General features: G+C 36.7%; 1 protein-coding gene across 2 annotated transcripts in view; it reads right to left on the bottom strand.

Annotated features, from left to right (window-relative positions):
• Positions 1–578: 578 nt before the first annotated feature.
• CACUL1 (CDK2 associated cullin domain 1) overlaps positions 579–24301 on the bottom strand; it is a 91255-nt gene continuing 67532 nt past the window's right edge. The window contains exons 6-9 of one of the 2 annotated variants that reach the window (XM_004471528.4): positions 24075–24164; positions 20566–20704; positions 12929–12972; positions 579–5014 (exon numbers count right to left, since the gene is read on the bottom strand). In XM_004471528.4, coding sequence (XP_004471585.1) covers positions 4974–5014; positions 12929–12972; positions 20566–20704; positions 24075–24164 — 314 coding nt within the window. In that variant the 3' untranslated portion in view covers positions 579–4973. The remainder of the gene's footprint in view (positions 5015–12928; positions 12973–20565; positions 20705–24074; positions 24165–24301) is intronic. The other variant, XM_071215650.1, reaches the window with a different exon arrangement.

The following is a 24301-nucleotide window of genomic DNA, read 5'->3' as shown; positions in this document are numbered from 1 at the left end:
TGCTAAGCAGGTTAACAGTGTAAGAGGCATTATGACTACATCGTAAACAAAATCATATGTTCTGTATTACAGCAAAGTTCCAGTGTACCAGGCATCAATATAACAAGGCCAGAGAGATCTGTATAAGATTTATTTCATTAACCATGTTTTGGGGTAATGATATACACCCTAATAGAAGAGTAATTCAAAATCCATCAGGAGTCAAAAGTCAGAGCCAAAGTCAGTGGCTCTGAATCCCCTTGGATTTATAAAAGTTGATGTACAGAACACCCTGTTCTAAGCTGCATCAGGCCTTCTGACAAACAAGCACCACCGTGGCTTTGTCCTTGCTCTGTGCTGTCATGGGTGGCAAAAGCCTCCTGCTTGCATTTTTGACCTCAAGTTTTTCATTAGCATTCCTGTTTCTAGCCATAGCTCCCCATTAACTTCCTATTTGAGTAATTTCTCCTGAACTGTATATATTGACAAACAGGACTAATGAGAGCAATTAAATTGCAATCTGTTTGGCAAAACAAACCCTTCTAAGAGAATGTGCAGTCTCATTGCATTTAGTACGTAGTCACAACATTGAAATGACATGAGAATCAATACAAAATATTTATTTTTTCAAACCACAGAATTCTTAACCACAGAGCCACACAATAAATTTCCCAGAATTGTAAGCCATTAACATTCTTCTAAACAATGCAGTCCAACCAAAAATGAAGATCATTTCCAGCTAGCATGGGTGCAATACAGAGTAGGGTCCTATAAGAATGTACCTCTGATTTTCTTTAATTCTCCCCTAGTCATTCCATCAACATAAGCAGAAAGAGTATATATACTTTTGCCCCTTGGCTCTGGGAAGAGGTTCAAATGCAAAATAGCATCCCAGGCAACAGAAGAGGGGAGATATCAGTGATTCAGGTAAGAAACAGTGGGGGCAAAAGATGAACCACTTCTCTCGGAAAAGAAGAGGGCTCCTTTCATATATCCTAGTGGCCAAAACCTGGGGCAAATTTCAAAAGAGTAATGAAAGCAATAGGAGAGCTATTTCTCCATGAACTCCTATGACCTCCATTATTAACTTCTGATAAAAATGAACTTCATCTTATACAATCTTATTGAAAACAGTAATCAAAACCAAAAAGGTCCTATAAACCTCCTATAGGTGTCAGTCATAGGATTCACATTCTAATCTTAAATTTTAAAGTCCCCTTAAGAGGGCTAGATTTGGACTAAGTAAACAGAATAATACTTCAAATAAGAAGCTCAAGGAGACACCATAAAAAAATCAACTCAAAATATCCAAACAGTGGCTAGATATAGCTAATATGTTTTTAGTTGTAAAGTTTTTAAAACCTCATTAGTGTATACTCATAAAACAATGCTCAGTTATTTTAATAGCTGCTTATTAAACAAATGATTTTTTAGCTCAAGGACAATGCCTCTTGCAAAATAATCATGGAAATAATTAACTGCTATAAAACGGGGGGGGGGGGGGGGGGGGACAACATAGAAGAAAATACAGCCAGCCTCAATAAGACGACAAAATCTAGACGGGAGATTAAACAGGATTATTTAAATACTATGATACAAATGCTCCTGCTCACTTTAAAACTGCAGAAACCAATTTTGTTTGCTAGATCACCATTATTTTTGCTAGTACGTGTACAGACCACCACTCTCAAGTTATCCTTTTGTGCTGAAAGACTTTCAAATCCCTTATTTGGTCAGTACAAAATATTGTAAGGTGATGCTAGTGCAAACTCTTCCTGAGGAATTATTTACGTGTGCAAATTTGCAGCCAGACAGAAAGCATGGTGTGTATAGCAAGGGGAGTGCTTTACAGCTCTGCAGCACTGGAGGTGTGTGTGCAGTGTTCATGGCCACGGGCATCCACTCTTCAGCCATCTCAATTACTTACAACTTAATTTTAACCCTATACTGCAAAGGGTAAAGGGAAGATAACTGCCTCAAACTTCTAAAAGGGACATTGAAAGCACCTTTTCCAGAAACTTTAATAGTGCACAACTCATGCATCCAGGTTTGTGTTTCTTTTCATTAACCCTGCCTAAGAACTATTAAGGAAGAGGCACTAAACCAAGTTTTGCTTTCTGCCCCATAGAAAACAAAGTAGTAGTTCCTGTCAGGTTAGGATGCCGCCAGTAACTAGAGGGGCAACGAGATGACACGTTACTCAAGCTTAAGGCCAACCTTTAAAATAAGTACCATCTCTCAAAACAATGATCTATTTACTATTTCCTTTTATAGGTCATTATTTCAAGATGATTTTACAGCAGAAAAGGACTAGGATATGAACTGGCTTTCTTTTTAAGGCTCCACTTTCAGGCTATACATATATGCGAGTTAGTTTGGCCAAACCGATTACATGTGCTGATAACCGGACAATCAAGCTATATGTAAAATTTTCTGTCTTCAGTGATTTGGGCCCTACAAAGAAAGACCAGTATTTAACCGAGTTGCAGAAACTGTATACTGTACTGGCAAGAAGAACACAAGTAAACATGAGAAGAAAATACTTCTGGCAGACAGTCAATACAAAATGGAGGACATTGTATTTCTTTTCATATTGCAAATTAAGACTTTTGCTAAGAATTCCAATAAAATAAGCAAGATGAATTGCAGCTTAAAGAAGTTTGTTATATTGCAATGTACCTCGAGGGGCCAAGGTGAGTAACAACCAGGTCATGCGAACTGAGAGAATGTATATTCCCTTTCTAGAGTGCCTTCCCATCATGCCTTTGCAGTACCAAGCCCAGACCCAAAGCTGGCTGCAGTCTTTGAGCAAAAATTCAGAGAAACTAAATTTTGCAACTTTTCCTTGCCCACCTTTGGTTAACAAATACGCAAAAAACAAAACAAAAAAAGACAACATAAAATGCATTAAATTAATAATGCAAAAGCATTCAAAGATTTTAATGCCAATTCACATCATAATACAATGCTTTTATTGGGAAAGTTCTATTGTTGGCCAACATAGAAAGCCCTCTCCCAGAAAAAGCATTTGGGTATATTATTAAGATACTGAAGAATTCATCCACATTTGGAGAAATGTTCCAATTTTACTTCCTTTCAGAATTATTATTAAACCACTCAGGAGAGACTTCAGTTCCAAATGCAATTAATAGGCCTGCAGCAAACATTCCATTGAGAAAAGTAAAATTTGCACTTCATGATAAAATGGGGTATCAGTATTCTTCCTTGAAACCAGAATGTTAACTGATATAGCAAATCAAACTGTACAGCTCATAGTGAGAGCCTGAATATATTCTTATAGTAATTCAGTGTTTATCAGTACAATCTAAGATGCTCACAGAATTGAATGAGTCCAATTCCAATTCAAAGGTCTCCACAAAATCTTCCTATTCTGGGTGACAAGTACTTAGAAAAAAATTAATCTGACAAGCTTTACTTTTAGTTCTCTGTATAATCATTTTACAAATAGAGGCTCTCTACTATTGGATGACTTTCTTGCTCCCAAGATCACATTTCTAACTCTCCCAACCTACTTCATTCCCCCAAAAAGGACAAACTGAATTTGCATAGTCAACTCTATGAAAAACCTGCAATTCAGAAGTGTGACAGTATCCCTGATATGTCTTCTTATTTTGCCCCAAATTCTCTGAAAAGGTCTATCTTGGTCTGATAGAGCAGAATAGAGTGAAGCCTATGCTCAGTTTAGATTCAGGCCAAGTTGAGAAGAAAAACAATTTTCTTCCTTTCAAAAACAACTAGAATAAGTTTCAGAGACTTTTATGAGGAACTAAATACTGTGGGTAGAGAAAACATGCCTTTGCCTCAGCTGGAAGGGAGCCTCAAAACAGCAGAGTTACTTCTTCCCTATTACACTCAAGAACAAAAAGTTTAAAAGACACAGTCTTTTTTTTTTTTTTTTTTAAGTATTTATCCCACCCATTAAAAATGAAATGGATCAGATCCCCACACCATTGATTATAATTGGATTTAATAACCATACCTGCTTCCTAGAGCATCACAGGAAGCAGCTCTTCTATTTGGATAATTCTCAACAGTATTAAAAGGGGAGCTTTACCGCTAAAGTATCTCTCACCCTCAAACCAGCACACTGCCAATATCATAGCAGCTGGTGAGATCATGTTAAGTGACGAAGGGAATGGAAATGTTCTATAAGAGTTGGTCCCCAATATTTATAGGAATATGCTCATAGTGGAGCAGAGGGGAAATCTGACCAATGTGCAGCATGTTTCTATTTTCCCACTTAATTAGCTTCCTGCTACAAAGTCATACCAGACATCCCAGCCGGTTATTTTGTGACATTATGAACTTCTTCAGGAAGTATTTGAGTTTGACACAACATGGTCACACAGTTACAAAGTGCACAGGCTCAAGGCACAGAGTAGAAAAAGTTGTGAACTGATAGGGGGGAATGTTATAGCAAAAGCAGAGTTAGCATTTTCCTTTTAACAAGACTTTCTAATGCTAAACAAAGACCAACTCTTTTAAAAGGGGTTGTTTTGATTAAGGGTGAAAAATACTGCATATAATGATCTATTTGTCTTTAAAGCAAAAGGTATCTTGACATGAAACCAATACACCAAAGTGCCAACTACACAAATGAACAAAACAAGTGCTTTAGAAAAAAAGATTCTTTTGCTCTTATATTTTTGGAGGAAGCTGCTGATTTTGGCTGCCGGTTTTCACTTAGCGATGGTCACTTTTCAAGATGCTTGCTCCTCATGGAATCTGTAGATAAACTCATTAAAAGATTGTCCCATTTCAAAATCTTCCCTAAGTCTAGCAGCAACTGTTTTGTTTTTGTTAGTTTTGTTTTTCAAAATTACAAACCAAAGTAAGAAGTCCAACATCCTCTTCCTAGAACAGCTTAGTGACAGAGTTCCCGAGTGCCTACAGGACGCCTGCTGTTCTCTGAATAGTCTCTGCAGTTCCAGTGTGTCCTCTTTTCAGGAATAAAAGTACATTCAATACATTCACTATCTGTACCCTCTGGAACTTGCACATGCTGACGAGCTGTCTGAAAAAAAAGGAAAAAGTCTGAATGGTGGACAGCATATGATAATAGTAGGCAATCTGTTTATATAGCACATATTTATCACTCCTCTCCCAACTGCCTGAAAGGGGACTTAAAATAACTGCAGGTAACTGTGGGAAGATAGCAACAGGAGACTCCGGAAATTAGTCCCTCCACTAAAACAACTATTGAACTGGCAGGAACTATGTGAATCAACCACTTTGAAACACTGGAATCCAGGGAAACACTGTGCAGCATCGAGACAGTAGTGGGAGGAAGAGGTTAGTAAGTTGCAATAAAGACTGGTGAGTTTCTTCCTCCCTACAGTGGCTCCACTCCCCCTTCCCCCAGTCTTGTGGCAGGCAGCAATGGGGACTGGAGTACTAGCTCCTGGCTCAGCTTGCTGGTGCCAGGGTGGGACATAAAGAACCAAACTATGAGGATGTGTGGTCTGATCCCAGATCTTTACCTCTGATCAGCTACTTCAGACCACTGGGGGCCAGCTGAGAGTGGCCACTGTTCCAACACCACAGCCACCACCACCGCCACGGCAAAGGGGGCAAAGGCAAAGGAATCTTAAAGACAGGAGCCTTCCTCAAAACCACAGAAAACAGTTAATAGGCCGCATTAACCAGCAAGGTGCAAAATACAGCTACCAAAGCCACTGAAGAAGGAAGTGGGTGTAGCTCAGTGGTTGAGCGTCCACTTCACATATATGAGGTCCTGGGTTCAATCCTGGTAACTCCTTTGAAGGCAAAGCTGTCCTTCAAAAATAAGGGTGCATTCACAATCTTCACAGAAAAACAAAAACTGACAGAATATGTTACCAAAAGACCAGATTTGTAAGAGATACTAAAGGGGGTGCTGCAGCCTGAAAGGAAAAAACAAGGGTGAGGAATATGGAGAAGAGTTTAGAAATTAAGAACACTACGAAGGGTAAACTCAAGGACAAGATGACAGAAAATAGGACAATATGGCAACAAAGAACCCAAGGACAAAATGGATGAAGCAATTCAAAGTTTTCAAGTGGCCTTTCACATCTATCCAAAGATCATGAAATACAGAAAGTAGACATTTCTTGGGAAGAACATTCCAGGAGCAGCAGAAAAGTGGCACAGAGGATTAAAAAGAGTGAATCATCAGCAATGAGCAGAAGTGACAGATTTCTCACCATAGTCAATTCCTAACTATGACTTTGAAAGTGATGAGATTGCTGCTGTTTGTGCAGCTATTGCTGAGAAACAGAAGACAGCGTCAACAAATAAAACAATGATTATTGTGTCTGCTTCTGTGACTGCACAGACTGTAACTGAGAAGGAAGATGGTGCTCCAACACCAGATGGCTCTGTTTTCATCAAAGTCTGATGAAGGAAAACGAATAGCATGAATTATTTGAATCTGTCTTTTTTTATTATCATTTAAAGTTTTAGATATAGGGACATTTATACTGGAGAAACAGGGCAAAACTCCTGTTTCTAAGATAAGTGTTCCAGATGAAGCATATAAATCTAAATGGTAGGATTATTGTATAGTATTTGGACTATGCTTTGATAAGTTACAGTTTATACTTAAGATGAGAATTCTGAGCAAAACGTTTTTGATGTATAAATTTAATTTAATCCAAATATGTAGGTAGATACATTTTAAAGACACAACTTGAAAAGCAAATTCTTGAATAGTAAATAACTTGGTCAGTGTTATAATGTTGACTCATTGACTTTTGTTTTACAATAAAGGAAATAATTGATTGCTTTCTCTCCTAGAAATATACTGCTCTTACTATTCACTCTGTTTTCCTTTTTCTATAGCATAAATGCTTTTAATATTTATTTTGATTCAAAGTTGTGGTTTTGTTATATGTGGAATCTTTGAAAGTTTAGCCAAAAATGCATGCAAATGTGAACATTCTGAAGTTTCTCTTAACTTATTTGTGCTTAAATTTTTGGCTTTAAAGAAATTATAACAACGGTAGTTGCCTCCTTTAGAATTTGTTAGATGGATAAATTTCACAATGATGTTTTTTTTTTTTTAGATTATTACTGTAGGTAGGTTAGTCCTTACCACAAGTCATTTTTTAAAATATGCATTTTTTAATAAGTGGATTTCACAGATACATAATAAATTGTACGGCTACATTTTTTTTAAAAATAGAGGATGATGTGGGAGAAGGAGGGAGATACATTGGAATCCCTCATACTTTCAATGTCACTTTTCTGTAATCTAAAATCTCTTTAAAAATGAAGTTTATTTAAAAAAAAAATAAAAAGATACAATGTGTAACAAGTACCCAAAAAAGGTGGGGGAAGGAGGGATATAGGAACAGTGTATGTGTATATTATTGAAGATAAGTAGGTATCAAATCAAATATGACTGTTACAGATTTAGGATACCAAATGTTAACCCCATGGTAAGAAAACACATGAAAAATATATCCAAAAATAAGTGAGAAGAGTCTCAAAATGTTACAGTACAAAAAGCCAAATAAATATGCAAGTAGGCATTAGTGGAAGAATTGAGGTCAAAAAAGTATGACTTACAAACACAAAATAGCAAAACAGCAAAAGAGAGTCCTACATTAAGTTTACTTTAAATGTAAACAGATTAAACTTTCCAGCCAAAAGGGCAAGATTATCAGAATGCATGAGAAAGCATGACCCAACTATATGCTGTTTACAAAAGACTCACTTTAAATTCAAAGACATAAGTAGGTTAAAAGTGAAAACATGGAAAAAATTTACCATGCAAGCAGTAACCCCAAAAGAGAGTTGAGGGAGCTATATTAATATCAGATAATACTTTTAGACAGAAACTTTTACAAAAGACAAAGAGAGTCACTATATACTGCTAAAAGGATGAATTCAAAAGGAAGACATAACAATTATAAATATATATGCACATAACAGCAGAGCCCCAAAATACATGATGCAAATATTGACAGATTTGAAGGGAGAAATAGATGGTTCTAAATTAGTAATACAAGACTTTAAAGCATAACTTTCAATAATGGATAGAACAATAATGGATGATCAATAAAGAAAAAGAGGTGGCGGACTTGGCCCAGTGGTTAGGGCATTCTTCTACCACATGGGAGGTCCACGGTTCAAACCCTGGGCCTCCTTGACCCATGTAGAGCTGGCCCACGGTCAGTGCTGATGCGCGCAAGGAGTGCCGTGCCACACAGGGGTGTCCCCCGCGTAGGGGAGCCCCACGCACAAGGAGTGCGCCCCGTAAGGAGAGCCGCCCCGCGCGAAACAAAGTGCAGTATGCCCAGGAATGATGCCACACACACAGAGAGCTGACACAACAAGATGACGCAACAAAAAGAAACACAGATTCCTATGCCACTGACAACAACAGAAGCGGACAAAGAAGATGCAGCAAATAGACAGAGAACAACCGGGGTGGGGGGGGGGGAGAGGAATAAATAAATCTTAAAAAAAAAAAAAAAAAGAAAGAAAGAAAAAGAAGACTTGAATGATACTCTAAACCAACTAGACCCAACAGACACACATAGAACACTTCACCCAACAGCAGCAGAATAAACATTCTTCTCTAGTGCACATGGATCATTCTTCAGGACAGGCCATATGTTAGGTCACAAAACAAATCTCAAATTCAAAAAATGGAAAAAATTCAAAAATACTGAAATGATACAATGTATCTTCTCCAACCACAATGGAATGAAACTAGAAATAAGACAGGGAGAAACTGCAAAGTCAGAAATACATAGAAATTAAACAATGAACTCAAACAACTAATGAAACAAAGAAACCACACAGGAAATCACAAAATATCTTGAGGCAAAGGAAAATGAAAACACAACATACTTACTTAAGAGATGCAGCAAAGGCAGTGCTGAAAGGGAAATTTATAGTTACAAATGCTTACATTAAAAAAGAAGAAAGATCTCAAATCAGAGACTTTACTCAAAACTAGAGGACCTAGAAAAAGAATAAAACCAAAGTGAGCAGAAGGAAGGAAACAAAGATTAGAGCAGAGATAAATGATAGAGAATTTTAAAAATGAAAAAAAAAAAAACCACGAATCAACAAAACCAAAAGTTGGCTCTTTAGCTAGACTGATAATGGAAAAAGGAAACAAATAACTAAAATCAGAAATAAAAAGGGGGACATTAATGCTGACCCCATAGGGGGAAAAGAGGGGGATGGGGGACTATAAGAGGATACTATTAACAACTGTAGGCCAACAAATTGGTTAACCTAGATGAAATGGACTAATCTTTGGAACACACAAAATTCCCACACTTACTCATGGAGAAACAGAAGATCTCAACAAACTGTAACTAATAAAGAGATTGACTCTGTAATCAAAAACCTCCCGAAAAAGAAAACCAGGACCAGACGGCTTCACAGGGGAATTTTACCAAAAATTTCTAGAAAAATTAACATGGGGCCTGCTCAAGTTCTTCTAAAAATTGAAGATGAGGGAGTACACTCACTTAACTCATTCTATGAGGCCAACATCACCCTCAAAGCTAAAGATACCATAAAAAGGGAAAACTATAGACCAATATCCCTTATGAATACAGATGTAAAAGTACTCAGCAAAATACTAGCAAACCAAATTCAAAAGCACATCAAGAGAATTATATATCACGATCAAGTAGGATTTATCCTAGGTATGCAAGAGTGGTTCATCATAAGAAAATCAATTAATGCAATATACCACACTGACAGAACGGGGGGGAAAAAAAACAAAAAGATCTCAATGGATGCAGACAAGGTATCTGACAAAATCTTGCACCCTTCTTGACAAAAACACTTAGAAAACTAGGAACTGAAGGAAGCTTCCTAAACATGATAAAGGGCATCTATGAAAAACCCACAGCTAACCAGCTAACATCATACTCAATGATGAAAGACTGAAACAGAAGTTCAGGAACAAGACAAGGATATCCACTGCCACCACTATTATTCATCATTGTCCTGGAAATTCTAGCTGAAGCAATTAGGCAAGATAAATAAATAAAAGGCATTTAAATTTGAAAGGAAGAAATGAAACTTTCCCTATTTGCAGAAAATCCTGACAAATCTACAAAAAAGCTACTGGAATTAATAAATGAATTCAACAAAGTGGCAGGGTACAAAATCAACACCCCAAAATCAAAAGTGCTTCTATACACTAGTAAGGAATACTCTGGAGAAGAAATCAAGGAAAAAATTCCATTTATAATAGCAAGTAAAATAATGAAAAAATCTAGGAATAAATCTAATTAAGGATGTAAAGTAATTGTACACAGAAAACTATAAGACTTTGCTAAAGGAAATCAAACAAGGCCTAGGTAAATGGAAAGACATTTCACGTTCATTAATTGGAAGACTAAATATTGTTGAGATGACAATTCTACTCAAAGCAATTTTACAGATTCAATGCAATCCCAATCAAAATTCTAACAACTTTCTCTGTACAGAAATGGAAAAGCCAATAATGAAATATGGAAGAGTTAGGGACCCCAAATCGTCAAAGCCATCTTAGAAAAGAACGAAGCTGGAGAACTCACACTTTCCAAACTTAAAACTTATTACAAAGTCACAATAATCAAAACAGCTTGGTCCTGGCACAAGGATAGATATATAGACAAATGGAATAGAATTGAGAAGCTTAGAAATCAACCCTCACATTTAGGGACAAGTGATTTTTGGCAATTATGCCAACTCCATGGAGAAACAAGTCTCTGGAATAGAACTGAGAGCTCAGAAATCAACCCTCACATTTATGGTCAAGGGATTTTTTGACAAGGGTGCCAACTCCAAGGAGTCTCTTGAACAAATGGTGCAGGGAAAACTGGATGCTCATGTGCAAAAGAATGAAGGTGCATACCTTACACCATACAGAAAAATTAATTCAAATGGATCACAGACCTAAATATAAGAACAAGACCTAAAAAATTCTGAGAAGAAAAAAATACAGAAGCATCTGCAGGACTTTGTATTACACAATGATTTCTTAGACTTTACAGCAAAAGCACAAGCAACAAACGATGAGAATAGGTAAATGAAGTCTCATCAAAATTTAAACTTTTGTGCCTCAGAAGACTTTATCATGGGAAGCGGATATAGCTTAAGTGGTTGAGCGCCCACTTCCCATATACAAGGTCCTAGTTCAATCCCCGGTATATCTTTTTAAAAATAAATTTTACAAAGAGACTATTATGAAAGTAAAAAGACAACCCACTCAAAGAGAGAAAATATTTGAAGTCACATATTCTATAAGCGTGTAATGCCAAGAATATATAAGGGAAATCCTACAAACCCAATAATAAAAAAGACAAGCAACTCATTTAAAAAATAGGCAACAGACTTGAATAGATATTTCTCCAAAGAAAATATACAAATGGCCAAAAAGCACAATAAAATATGATCAACATGACTAGCTATTAGGGAAATGCAAATCAATACCACAATGAGATACCATTTCACACCCATTGGAATGGCTGCTATTTTTTTTTTTTTTAATGGAAAATAAGTGTTGGAGAGGATGCATAGAAATAGGAACACTCATTCATTGTTGGTGGCAATGTAAAATGGTGCAGCCATTGTGGAAGACAGCTTAGCGGTTCCTCAAAATGTTAAGTATATAATTACCATATGACCTGGCAATCCCACCTCTAAGTATATAACCAAAAGATCTGAAAGCAGGGACTTAAAGATATTTGCACACCAATGTTCATAGTGACATCATTCACAATTGTCAAAAGATGGAAGCAACCCCAAATATCTATTAACTTACGGATGGATAAACAAAATATAGTATACATACTCAAGGCATATAATTCAGACATATAAAGGAATGAAGTTCTGATACATGTGGCAACATGGATGAACCCTGAAGATATCATATTGAGTGAATAAGCCAGACACAAAAGGAAAAATACTGTATGATCTCACTGATATGAAATATTTACAATAAGCAACCTTACAGAGTCAGAATCTAGAATATAGAGTACCAGGGAACAGGGTTGTATAGGGAATGAGTTAATACTTAAAGACAGAGTTTCTGTTTGGGCTGATTGTAAAGTTTTGGTAATGAATCGTTGTGATGGTAGCACACAACCATGAACCTAATTAACAGCATTGAATTATATGTGTTGAATGAGGTTAAAAGGGGAAATTTTAGATTGCATATGTTACTAGAATAAAAAATTTTTTTTTTAAGATTTATTTCATGGCTTGTTTTTGCTGCCTGTTCTCTGTGTCCATTCGCTGCGTGTTTTTCTGTGTCTGCTTGTCTCCCTTTGTTGCGTCATCTTGCTGTATCAGCTCTCCACAGCGTGTGGGCCAGCTTGTCTTCACAAGGAGGCCCTGGGACATGAACCCAGGGCCTCCCATATGGTAGACAGGAGCCCAACCGATTGAGCCATAGCCGCTTCCCAAAATTTAAAAAAAAAATAGGATTGTACAACTCAAAGATGAACCCTATTATAAACGATGGACTATAGTTAATATGTAAAAATGTTCTTTCATTAATTGTAACAAATGTACCACATTAATACAAGGTATTAATAATAGGGTGGTATTAGGAATTCTGTACTTTATGTATGATTTTTCTGTAAACCTACAACTTCTCAAAACAAATAAACAAACATAACAATCTCAAAACCAAACAAAATGAAAGGAGGCTCAATCATCAGGACTACCATTACCCTATCCCAGTAGAGGCTAAAAATCTGAGATATGGTGGCCACTTGACAAACTACCTGAAAATCACCACTAACTGAACTGGATTCAGAGCTGCTAGAGCTTGCAGAACCATCAGTCCTACCTTGATCACATACAGTGCCTTATGAGAACAACATCAAGAACAATATTTGTATCATTATACTCACTGCACCATTATAACCAGTGGCTGCCTTACATGCCAAAACCATCAAAGATAGGAAGGAGGATCATTACTTACTATATGCCAACTCATCCCCAGCTCTCTTCCGGGACTGGTCACCTCTGGGAATAAAAAAAGAAACAAATGACTGACTTCTTCATACACCAAAACAGGAGATAATTGACATAAGTGATACTGGAAGTTTTAGCAGATATTTCAACCCTAACCTAACAACCCATTTAAAAATAGACACAACTTAAACATAAAGCTGAACCATTTATAACCTGACTGTTCTTGAAGGGTCCTATCTTTTAAATATAGAAAGCTACTAAATGAAGGAAAAACCATCCACAAAGATGGCTTATACTGGATTCTAGAAATAGGTTCAGACAAAAATATATCTTTGAAGATAAATCTGGGTTCTTCTATCAACATCTCTAGGGACCTAGGTATACAAGGGCAAACTTTAAATATGAAATAGGGGATAATTCAAAATCTTCCCCTATAAGCTCCATAATGAGACCAAAAACTTTGTAAGACCTCTGAAAAATCTCAGAATGCACCTTAATATCCTTCTTACAGGTGGACCTTCATAGATACTAAACAGTTCATTATCAAACTTAGAGATGAGATAAACCCTTGATGTTCTAGTTCTACTTTAGAGATAATAAAGGTTTCGATTAAGTCCTGGGCTACCTGTAAATCCTATTTTTGTCTCCTAGTTTCCAAGACAATAATCCAAACAAATGACTAAAATGCTTAGTAATGTGTAATAATGGTCAATTTGCTAGTTTTTTCTTTCTTGGTCTCTTAGCAGCATTTGTATAGTTGATCTCTTCCCTCCCAAAACACTTTTTTTCTTTAGGCTTCTATGGTATTACACAGCCCTGCTTTTTCCTCCATCTTATTTACCCTTCCTTTTTAGTCTCCTTTGTTTGCTCTGCCAACACTCTGTCCTTGGCCATTTTTCTCTTCTCCTTGTCTCCACCCTTAGTCTTTAAATACTCTGCATATACCAGAGAATCCCAGATTTGTATATCTAGCCCTGATTTCTTCCCTTCACTTCGTATTTGTGGGCCCAACTATCTTATCACCATTTCCACTTGGATGATGTATAAATTTTTTCAAATTTACCACAACCAGAACAGAATGACAACTCTATTCCATGCCTACTCCTTCCTCAGTTTTCCATCTCAATAAATAGCAACACCATCCATTAACCGCCCAATCACTTAGGCCAAATCTTAGGTCCTTGATTCCCCTCTTTTCCTCACTCTAGAGCATCCTGTTCCAAAACATAATCCAAAGACAACCATTCCTTATCAACTCTACGGCTCATCCTATTCCAAATCACTATCATCTCTCCCCCACACAAGTGCAGGAGCCTTATAATCACTCTCCCTACTTCTACTCTCAGCCCCTACCATCCTTTCTCCAGACAAGAGCCAGAGTGATCTTATGTAAAAGCATAAATAAAATGACTTAATGCCTCTGCTTAAAGCTCTTTAAAATCAATTCAAATTCATTTTCCCAGCCTATAAGACCTTCTGTGATTTGGCTCCTGCCAAGCTTACCAACCTCCTTTTCCACCCCTCTTCATCTCAGTTCACTGTACTTCAGCCTCCTCTGCTGTCTTGCAGTCCCTTGGATACATCAGCCTTTTGCACTTACTGTATTCTCTGGCTCAACACTTCCCCACCCCAGTTAGTCACACGGCTGCCTCCTTAAAATCCATGCCCTAGCTGGCATATCTCCTCAGTAGGCATCACAGTACTAAATGGGCTAGAATAGTACCTCATACTTGCCCTGGTCTTTTACTCTCTATTCCCATTCTGTTTAATTTTCTTTATAGCACTTATTATTTGAAGTTATTTGTTTACAAGCTTATGATTCATCTCCCAACATTAGAGCCTAAGGTCCATGAAAACAAACTAAAACAGTGTCTAGTGCATAGCAGGTAATCACTAAGTATAGGAATCAACAAATAAGTGAATAATTCACAAATAGTCTCAATAGATGGATTAAAATGCTAGCCAAAATACTTATTTCCTGCTTTTGAATAATCTTCCAGATAATCAAAATTCCCCACTTTCTTTCTCTGGTTATGCTTATAGACCAGGGCAGAAATCTCTTGCTGGGCTGGGAGAAGAACCTCAATGACTGGCAGAAAGAGAACACATCAAATGGGCACTGAAGGTTTTTTAGTCCAGGCTGAGCATTTAGAGAAAAACAGACACAACATTTAGTATGGACTAGACTGTGGCAGCGTGAAGAGCCCTACCCTACTTTTTAAACACCTCTATCGATAATATCATACTTAGCAAAAACAAACTGAGTGTCTTACATTTGTTATTTACATTTGGCCATCACAGTAGCATGTACCAAATAATCTGAAACAAACAAGTTAATGCTGATCAAAAAGGAAAATATGGGATTTTATGTCTAGAATCTCAACTTCCATAGACAACCTTCATTGCCTTCCACCCAAAAGTTAAAAAAAAAAACTGAACATGCAAAAATAACAGAAGAAAAAAATTTCCTGTGTGAAAACAACAAAAAGCAGGAAGAAAGCATAAATGTGCTGTATGTAGTAGGCTGCCAAAAACATTAATCAAATCCTGCAAGTCTGGAAAGCTATAAGCTGCCCTCCTACTAAACGAAAAAGTCCCCCATCTACTATGACCCTTTCTCAGGGAAATGACCAGCCATATCCCTAAAAGGTTCTATTTTGGCCCAGAAATCTAGGTAACCATCATTCATAAGGAACGTTTTTTTTTTGCCTTTAAAGCTATTTGACACACCCTTTGAAGGTACTTGTATGTCAGGCTGATGTGCATGAGTTCATGTTCCAGCTGAGGGCCTCTATTCAGAAAGTTCTTCCAAAATGTAATCTTTGACAATAGACACTCTCCCCGCAAAAACAATTTAATTATTCAGGTAACAGACAAAAAGAAAATGTTGCTTCCAGCATATATATTAATTCTACCTTTAAAGATCATGTTTCACATAAACTCCAGCTCAAATGAGACTCTCTCCACAAACTGCAAAAGAGGATATATTTGACAATATTCACATTATTATTTTGAAACATTCCAGAGACTCACTCTGTGCCATTCATGTTAAAGTAACGTGCTGCCTATTCAGGGCCCCTATATAAGTGAAACATAATTTTAAATGAAAAAGTAGTTCACAAAACTAAGCAGGAATTATGTGGTTGATCAGGCATAAACAATAAAATGATAGTTCATATCAGAATAGCCCACAACACAGAGTCTACTACATTCTCTGTGCATCAGCGACATGATTTCTTCTAAAACTATCCTAGTCAACTAATGATCAGAGAAGGCATCAAATTTGACAGGGCAGAGTATGGAAGGCATATCCACAAGAGCTGGAAGCACAAGTAGGCTTCCCATCAGCTGGTAAATATGGTTTGTGCAAGTGCTCTCTGACAAGTCTGGTTGAGGTCAGAAGTTGGTTGGCATGGACACAAAAATGTCAGTTTGTGCAGGTCCTTCTCCATGCAAGGCATCATCAGAATAATTTATGAGGCAGAGTTTAATCCTCATAGAAAATATTTAATAAACCAATTAAGCTTATAAAAAAATATTTTATGACCTCTTGGGATACTTGCCTAATGTTTAAATCTCAGTGTGATGCAGAGTTTCACCGAGAGAAACAAAAATTCCAATTCACACCAATTCCAGGCATTTCCCTGAATATGACCCAATTTGGCTGAACAGTGACACACTCATAAACAAAGACAGTACCAGACAGACCATTTATGGACTTTTACTCATCTCATCCTAAGCAAATTTTACATACTAACTTTTATACCTAGTGGCCCTGCACTCTATTCTCTTATTCCAGTTCCAAATTTCAGATTAGGGAACTGTCTCTCGATATGTTTATACAGTTCTATATATTGCTGCAGGAAAAGAACTGAAGGTGCTCTGAGAAGTCCACAAGAGCTATATTGCTGCACTGCTTCATAGTCATAAAAGTGTTCACAAGGTTTTTTGTTTTTGTTTTTAAAGATAAGGTATGAATTTCTAAAATTAAAATCAAATAATACAAGAATAAAAGCATAAAAGTCTTAAAAAGACTAACAAAAAAGTGAGCCAAGGATATAAAGAGGCAGTTAATAAAAGAAATACAAAAGGTCCTTAAAAACATGAAAATATGCCCACCTCACTCACAATAAGAGAAATAAAAACCTTATCAAATCAAATCAGCTCTGAATATTTTTCACCTGTTAGATTGGCAAAAGTAGAATATACTGAATAGGCAAGGTCATGAAGTTACAGACACTTTTGAACTTTGCCAGTGGATAAGCAAAATTGTACAATCCCCTCTGGAAAATGTTCTGGAGGGTAATCAGCAGTATAAATCATAATTACAATGTGTTTACCCTTGATCCAACTATTGGTAATTTAAACTCCCACTTCTGGGAATTTACCCTCCATTTATACCTGCAACAGGTACAAAATTGTGTGTGTTACCAGGTTGTTCACTGCAGCACTATTTGAAGTAACAAAAGACTTGAAATAGCTCAAGTGATCATCTAAAGAAGACTGGTTAAAAAAATTATATCCACACAATGGAACACAAGGAATAAAAAAGAAACACACAAAATGTTTGCTTATACCCGTGTATATATAAAAAAACAACACTGAAAGGAATCACAAGAAACTAGTAAAAACAGTTATTAAATAGGGTAGGGTAGATGGGGAGGGGATGGAGCAAAACTTCTCAATGTATACTTTTTATATCATTTTTATTTTGAACCACATGAATCTATTAGCTCTTCAAAAAAATATTTAAATAAAGTCAACATGGTATTAAATACCGCCCCCCTTCTGTGTATGGAAATAATACTGCTCTTCTAGAAGTATTATTATTGATGGCAGGAAACATCTGACCACTCGACGTCAAGGAGAAAAACTAGCTCCTATTTATATTCCAGCGTTTCCCATTGGCCCTTCCTTCCCCTGACTTGCCACAAGGAAGTCAGGTTTGCCAGGTCTATCCACACGGCTTCACTTGAGCCCTTCTTGTGTGAGCTGCCAGTGGGGTAAATGACTAGTAGATTCCCTCAGTGCCACCCCTACCACATGAATATATGTGCTACTAGCACAAAAAGGTAATAAATGCCAATTTGTGGACCAAGAAAGAAATTAACCTGCTTTTTTTCCTAAAGTGTGCTGAGACTAGAGACTTAGTAACTGTGATTATATTAGTCACCCAAAAGGGTGCTGATGCAAAATACCAAAAATTGGTTGGTTTTTATATAGGATATTTATTTGGGGTAGAAGCTTACAGATACCAGGCCATAAAGCATAAGTTACTTCCCTCACCAAAGTCTATTTTCATATATTGGAGCAAGATGGCTGCCGACGTCTGCGAGTGTTCAGGCTTCCTGGGTTCCTCTCTTCCAGCATCTTGCTTCTCTCTGGTTTCAGGGTTCCTCTCTTTCTGGGGCTTGCTTTCTCCTGGGCTCAGCGTTCCTCTCTTCCTGGAGCTGACTTCTCTTTCCTCTGTGAGCTTACTTCCTGGGGCTCCAGCTTAAGGCTTCAGCATCAAACTCGAATATCAAAAACCCTCAATTTTGTCCTTTGCCATGACTTTTATTTGAGTCCCCACCCGCAAAGGAGTGGGGACTCAACGCCCTAAGGACGTGGCCCAATCAAAGTCCTAATCATAACTTAATCATGCCCAGGTACAGACCAGATTACAAACAAAATCCAATATCTATTTTTGGAATTCATAGCCATATCAAACTGCTATAGTGATCTTGGTCAAGACTGGTTTTCCTAAGATTCAGTTTGGTCTCAGAACTTTTTAAAAAGAATGCCCATTCATCCCAGATCTAGCTAATAAAGTGAGGGAAAGCTCAACCTGCTATGTATGGTTACAATTATGCCCAAGTGAGCACCCTAAGTGCTTTCTTTCTATAACGTTCTTCCTTTAATGCCAGGGATTCAAATAAGAGAAAATATGTGAAAGTGCTAAACAAGAAGGATTATGGACATGTAAAGTATGATGGTTTCCTTTAATGATCTGGTGACATATCGTGTTTTCCCACAGGGCACATAAAATTTTTATTTTAATGTACTTTAGTTGAAAATATGCACTTCATAAGACTTTCTGAGTGATGGCATGATATTGAATTGCTAATTTTAGAAAAATTAAAGCATGTATATTAAAACAAAGGGAAGAAAATTTTCTAGATATAGTTACCATACCTTTTCAGGAGAAACAACTAAAATTTAGGGCAAAAGTAAAAGTATGAAATATAGACTCTAAAGCCTCTTTGCTAGTTTAGTCTTAAGAGTGCATTATAAACATGACTTCAAAATGCTGATTGACCTAATGTAAGGGGGAAATGGAAAGCAGAAATGAGATTATAAGGCTATGAGTCTCTAAAAAAAGAGTCTGGAGGTTGTCAGAAGGAATGCCCTTATGCACAACTGAGCAGAGTCTGAGAGACAGACAAAGTAGATACAACCCCAGGTATTGGTTCTTTTGAGGGATAAAGAGACCCACGGGTTCTATGGTCATGGCAGATGGGGTTCACTGCCATGGCAGATGGCTCTTCTTTGGAGCCTGTGTTTCTGCGTGATGGAATTGGACTCAGAGGGGACCTCTTTTCACAAGACTTCCATGCTACTTTATAGGAATTGTAATAGGTGCTGGGGTTTAAGATATATTTAGGGGATTTGAATCTCTGGACTGATAATATGACACCCAGGCCCAGAGCCTCAACAGACTTCAGCTCCTACACTTTGATTTATTGGACTTACCCCACTCAGCTAACATGGAGTTGAAGAAGGTCAACCACCACACCATGGAGCCTAGAGTGTCTACAACTGAAAGCAGGAGGAGTGCATCCAATATCCATATGGAATCTAAGCCCCCACTTGACATAGAAGTGCAATGGACACAACTAATCCAATGTCCACAGAGAAAATGTGGAATGGGTGTGGGAAGGGTAGCCATGGTGGCTGCTGGGTTTGGGGAATGGGAGGAAGAGATGAGAGGTGGAGCTGGTTTCGGGACATCGAGTTGTCCTGGGTGGTGTTTCACGGACAATTACAGGACATTGTAGATCCCCCCAGGGCCCACTGGATGGAATGTGGGAAAGTGTGGGCTATGATGTGGATCATTGACTATGGGGTACAGTGATGCTCAGAGATGTTCTTACCAGGTGCAATGGATGTGTCACGATGATAGGAGCAAGTGCTGCTGTGGGGGGAGTGGGGGGTGGGGGCGGTGGGGTTAAATGGGACCTCAAATTTTTTTTGAATGTAATTTTTAAAAATAAATAAATAATTAAAAAAAAAAAAAAAGAGTGCATTATAGGTGACCGTAAGTTTCTACAATGCCCTTCCAACTGTTTAGAAGCAACTTGAGAGCAGCAGAGCTTGGGAGAGCTCCTCAAGGTCACCCTGACTAACTGCCCAACCAGTAAGAAATCTCTTCTCTAAAATCAATGTAGCAAAGAGCACCTTCCATAAAATCAAATCCCAGCTTCAACATTTCCAGGGACAAGGCACTACCTCTTCCAGCAGCAGTACCTTGGATTCTTGGGGAATCATTTCCTGTTTTAAAGCCCTTGGCACCCCTCCACTGCCAAGCCAAACTGGTCTAAGGAAATTGACATTTTGTTTCTAAAGATATTTTGTTTCTAAAGAAGGGAAAAAAAAACAACTTGCCTTGTAAAACCATTCTGTATAAGTTCTCTTTGAAGTTTCTGATCTTGAGCAGCATATTCAGAAAGTTCAGATTCCACCGCCGGAGGGAGAATGTTTGGAATAAATTTAGAGAACAGAGTTGGAGCCATCTGAACCCACTCTGTGAGGGAAGGAAAAGATTCATTAAGGATATCAGAGAGACAAATTAAATCAAATGGAAAAGAAAAAGGTTTTCTTTTGCTCAAAGAACAAAAATATAATTAAACCAAACTTACTTAAAATGGGCAAAAACAAATGCAATCCCATTCTGGTAAAGAACATAGATTTAATTTCCTTTCTAAAAAGAACTGATAGTATAAGAAAAGTAAACATTATTTTACTGATTTAACAGAATCTAATGAAAATCCCTAGAAAATTTTTTTTCTTTTATTTATTTATTTTTAATTGATTTTGTAAAAATATTACATTAAAAAAAACCTAGAAAATTTCTTAATGACTCGTCAAAATTTCTAAATATGGAGAAAAATATGAATGAGATTATCAAAGAATTCTGAATGGAAGAAAATTGGTGAGAAGGAGCTTAGTGGAAATACCAGCCCTAGCAGGCATTAATTAAAATATATGGCCCAAGAGTTGAATAGTACAGGTATTAATAAGTAGACTTATAAAAGAAAGAAGTACCAAATAAAAGGAGGAAGAAAACTGAATATTCAAGTGACTAGAGATAACTGGTTAGTACTTTGGAAATAAAAACCTTTTTATCTGTGCTAAATCATAGCAAGTTGAATATATATATATATATATATATAAATATATATATATATAAAACAGTAAAAAAGTTATCAAATTACTAAGAAAAAGGTCAAGAGAACAATCTATAGAAAAATAGACTCATCAGAGTAAAAGGTAAATAGAAGTCTGAGGAAAGAATCTATATCAGATATGATAAAGATGGATTAGTAACTTTATTATAAAGCATTTATACAAATCAATAAAACCAGATAAGTGGATTAAAGGAGTGAATAAATCACAAAGGGAAAAAAAAGTAGTAAGTAGCCTTGTTAATGTTCAGAAAAATTCAAGCTAAAATATGTTCTCTCCTCCCTACTCAATGAGCATTAAATTTAAATGTCTGTCTGTCTATACTGAAGACATGACAAAACCAGTTTTGTTGGTGGTCCTAAAAGTGCATTATCACTTTTAATCTAGCTTTTTAAAAATTTCCCTTTGGGGAAACATTTTGACTGTATATATTAAAAATCATAAAAATGTCAATGCAAAAATTGTAATCTGAGTAAGTAATTCTAAATACCAAAAAAAGCCACATTTGATGCTGTTCAATGCTGGGTCACATGCAAACATAAAAAAGTGGAAGCAATCTGGGTAACAGCTAAGTCAGAGATGGCGAATAAACAAGTACCTCAAATGAGGCAGGGCCAATCCATTCACCCTCCCATAAACACTCAGGGAAACCTGGTCTCAGTGGTCTCTCTTTCCAGCTCAGCTCATCGTGGTTTTTGACAGACTCTCAATACAGTGCTCTGGAGAACCACTAACCAATCAGTCAGAGCTGGCAGGAGAGAAAACTATCAGACTCTAGGGGGAACTCCAGGCAGTCACTAAAATTAAGACAAAGAAGCCAGTGCACGTAGTAAAGAAAAAAAGGCCAGATGGGGTAGATGGAACTATTTCTAAACAAATTTCTGGCGACTGGTTAGAAACACACCAAAAATGATATTAGTCATCAGAATGTTCAAGGAAGAGAGTCCAGGAAACTATAGCTTAAAAAACTTTCTTATGTGATTCGGGTTAGTCATTATACATTGATCAGAATTTGAGAACCAATGCAATGGAAGACACCTTACATTTAAAATTCAACCTTTAAAATATTCCAACCCTAATCTGTCAGATGAAAAAAAAATACTGTAATAAACCAGGAATATAATGGATACTGGCAAGACATGTAAATGTCAAAATATGTTTTAAACTATCTCAGAAAATGGCTAGGGCAGCAAAAGGTTAGTCTGTGATAAATTCACCTTTTCTAAAGGACAATCCTTGATACAGAATTCTCCTCACAAACAGTATGAATCCTATTACAAGAGCTCAAACCTGGATGAAATAGCTTTCAGATAAACATGTTTCTACAATTGTTTCTACTTTTAGTGATTAGCTTTATTCTGAGATTCTGTTACTTGTGATAAAAGCCAGAGCTGATAAAGCTATTTAACTTGGGAGGTACAATTTAAAAATGTGTCATACTGTACTTCGATGCCTTCCAATATTTAAAAAAAAAAAAGTCATTCTTAACACTAAAAAATAAAATTCATGAGCCATTTGCATCACACTGTAGTAAAATGAAATTCAAAATTCTGAGAAACTTAGAAGAAGGAAAACATCAGCTGTGTGGACACATGCAATAACATAATTTTCTTTTTTTATACAAGTAATTTCCATTAAAACTTACAAAAAAGAATAGAGCTCTGACTGAAAGTTAGGTAACATTAAATTTGAATATTCTAGAAATCATTAATGGTTTAAAGTAGCCTGAAAAAATATTCTGGACATCCCACTCTACCCTGGGTACCTCAGTTTTCACTTGGTTTCCATTTTAACAAGCCTGAATCCTGACATGTCTTTTAAATGAATCAACTAACCAATTAAACAACCAATTAATCATTAAACCCAACTCTATAATACTAATAAAAGCTAATGTTTGACTGCTTTTTATATATCAGGTACTGTGTTAAGCTCTTTACATTTTATTTTAATCCTCAAATGACAAAAGAGTTTCACAAAAAGGCAGTATTTGCATTTAGTACAAATACCAAAGAAGTATTCCTTGTGTTTACAGACTCTAGAACAATATTCTACCCTGAGAGTTTTTGCTCTCTCTCTCCCATGATCATTTTTACATTGACTAGAAAACTGTTGACAAGCTTTAGGTTCTGGCTAAAGGATCTATAAGAAAATATCTTGGGATTCTTTTAAATCTATACTGTTTTATTCTAAGACAGATACAATGAGATAATTTATAAACCATGCCTTTGAATATAGTAATCTTTGATTTTTGTTTCTGCTATTCTGTTTGTATCTCTCCCCCCAAAAATCCTTATGAAGTGCCATAACTGCCAATATTTCTAGACTCCTTGCATGTTATAATATGTCTAAGGAGATGGAATTGTGAATGTCAATGTCTGTTCACATTTGCAGTATGAGACAGGAAATGAAGGAGAAACTCCAAAGAACAAAGAAGTTGAGACCAGTTTTTATCTAAAGTGTCTCCTATAAACTATTTCTTGTATTTCCCTCACAGGTAGTGGCAAAACCAAACTAGTTGTTTTCAGTAGTAGAAAAAGCAGTCCAAGTGATTTCACAACAATAAACGTCAACTTTTTTTTTTGCTATAGTAAATCCAAATACCACTAGACCTCAGAACGGTAAACATGTGGAAACTCTGCCCTCTTGGATAAGGCGAGAATTCCCACAAACAAGCAGGTTCAATACCAAAAGAAATTATGAATGTTTACCTGGTCTGAGAGTATACAGGCCTTTCACAATATTTGCCATAGTTGAAGGTGTGACCTGAAATGGTGTTGACTGGGCTTCTAGAAGTAAAGCTGAAATAGGAGAAAGCAGGTTGTTAAACAGGCCTAACACTTACTGACTGCCAAGGTTTCACTTCATATTATTTCTCCCAAAGACTGAAGGGTAAACAAGTGGAAGAAAAGAACAGCTTAGCAGACAAACCAAGAGT

Source organism: Dasypus novemcinctus, chromosome 6 (assembly GCF_030445035.2).
Source record: "Dasypus novemcinctus isolate mDasNov1 chromosome 6, mDasNov1.1.hap2, whole genome shotgun sequence".
Taxonomy (NCBI): domain Eukaryota; kingdom Metazoa; phylum Chordata; class Mammalia; order Cingulata; family Dasypodidae; genus Dasypus; species Dasypus novemcinctus.
This window is presented reverse-complemented; position numbering and strand designations above follow the sequence as displayed.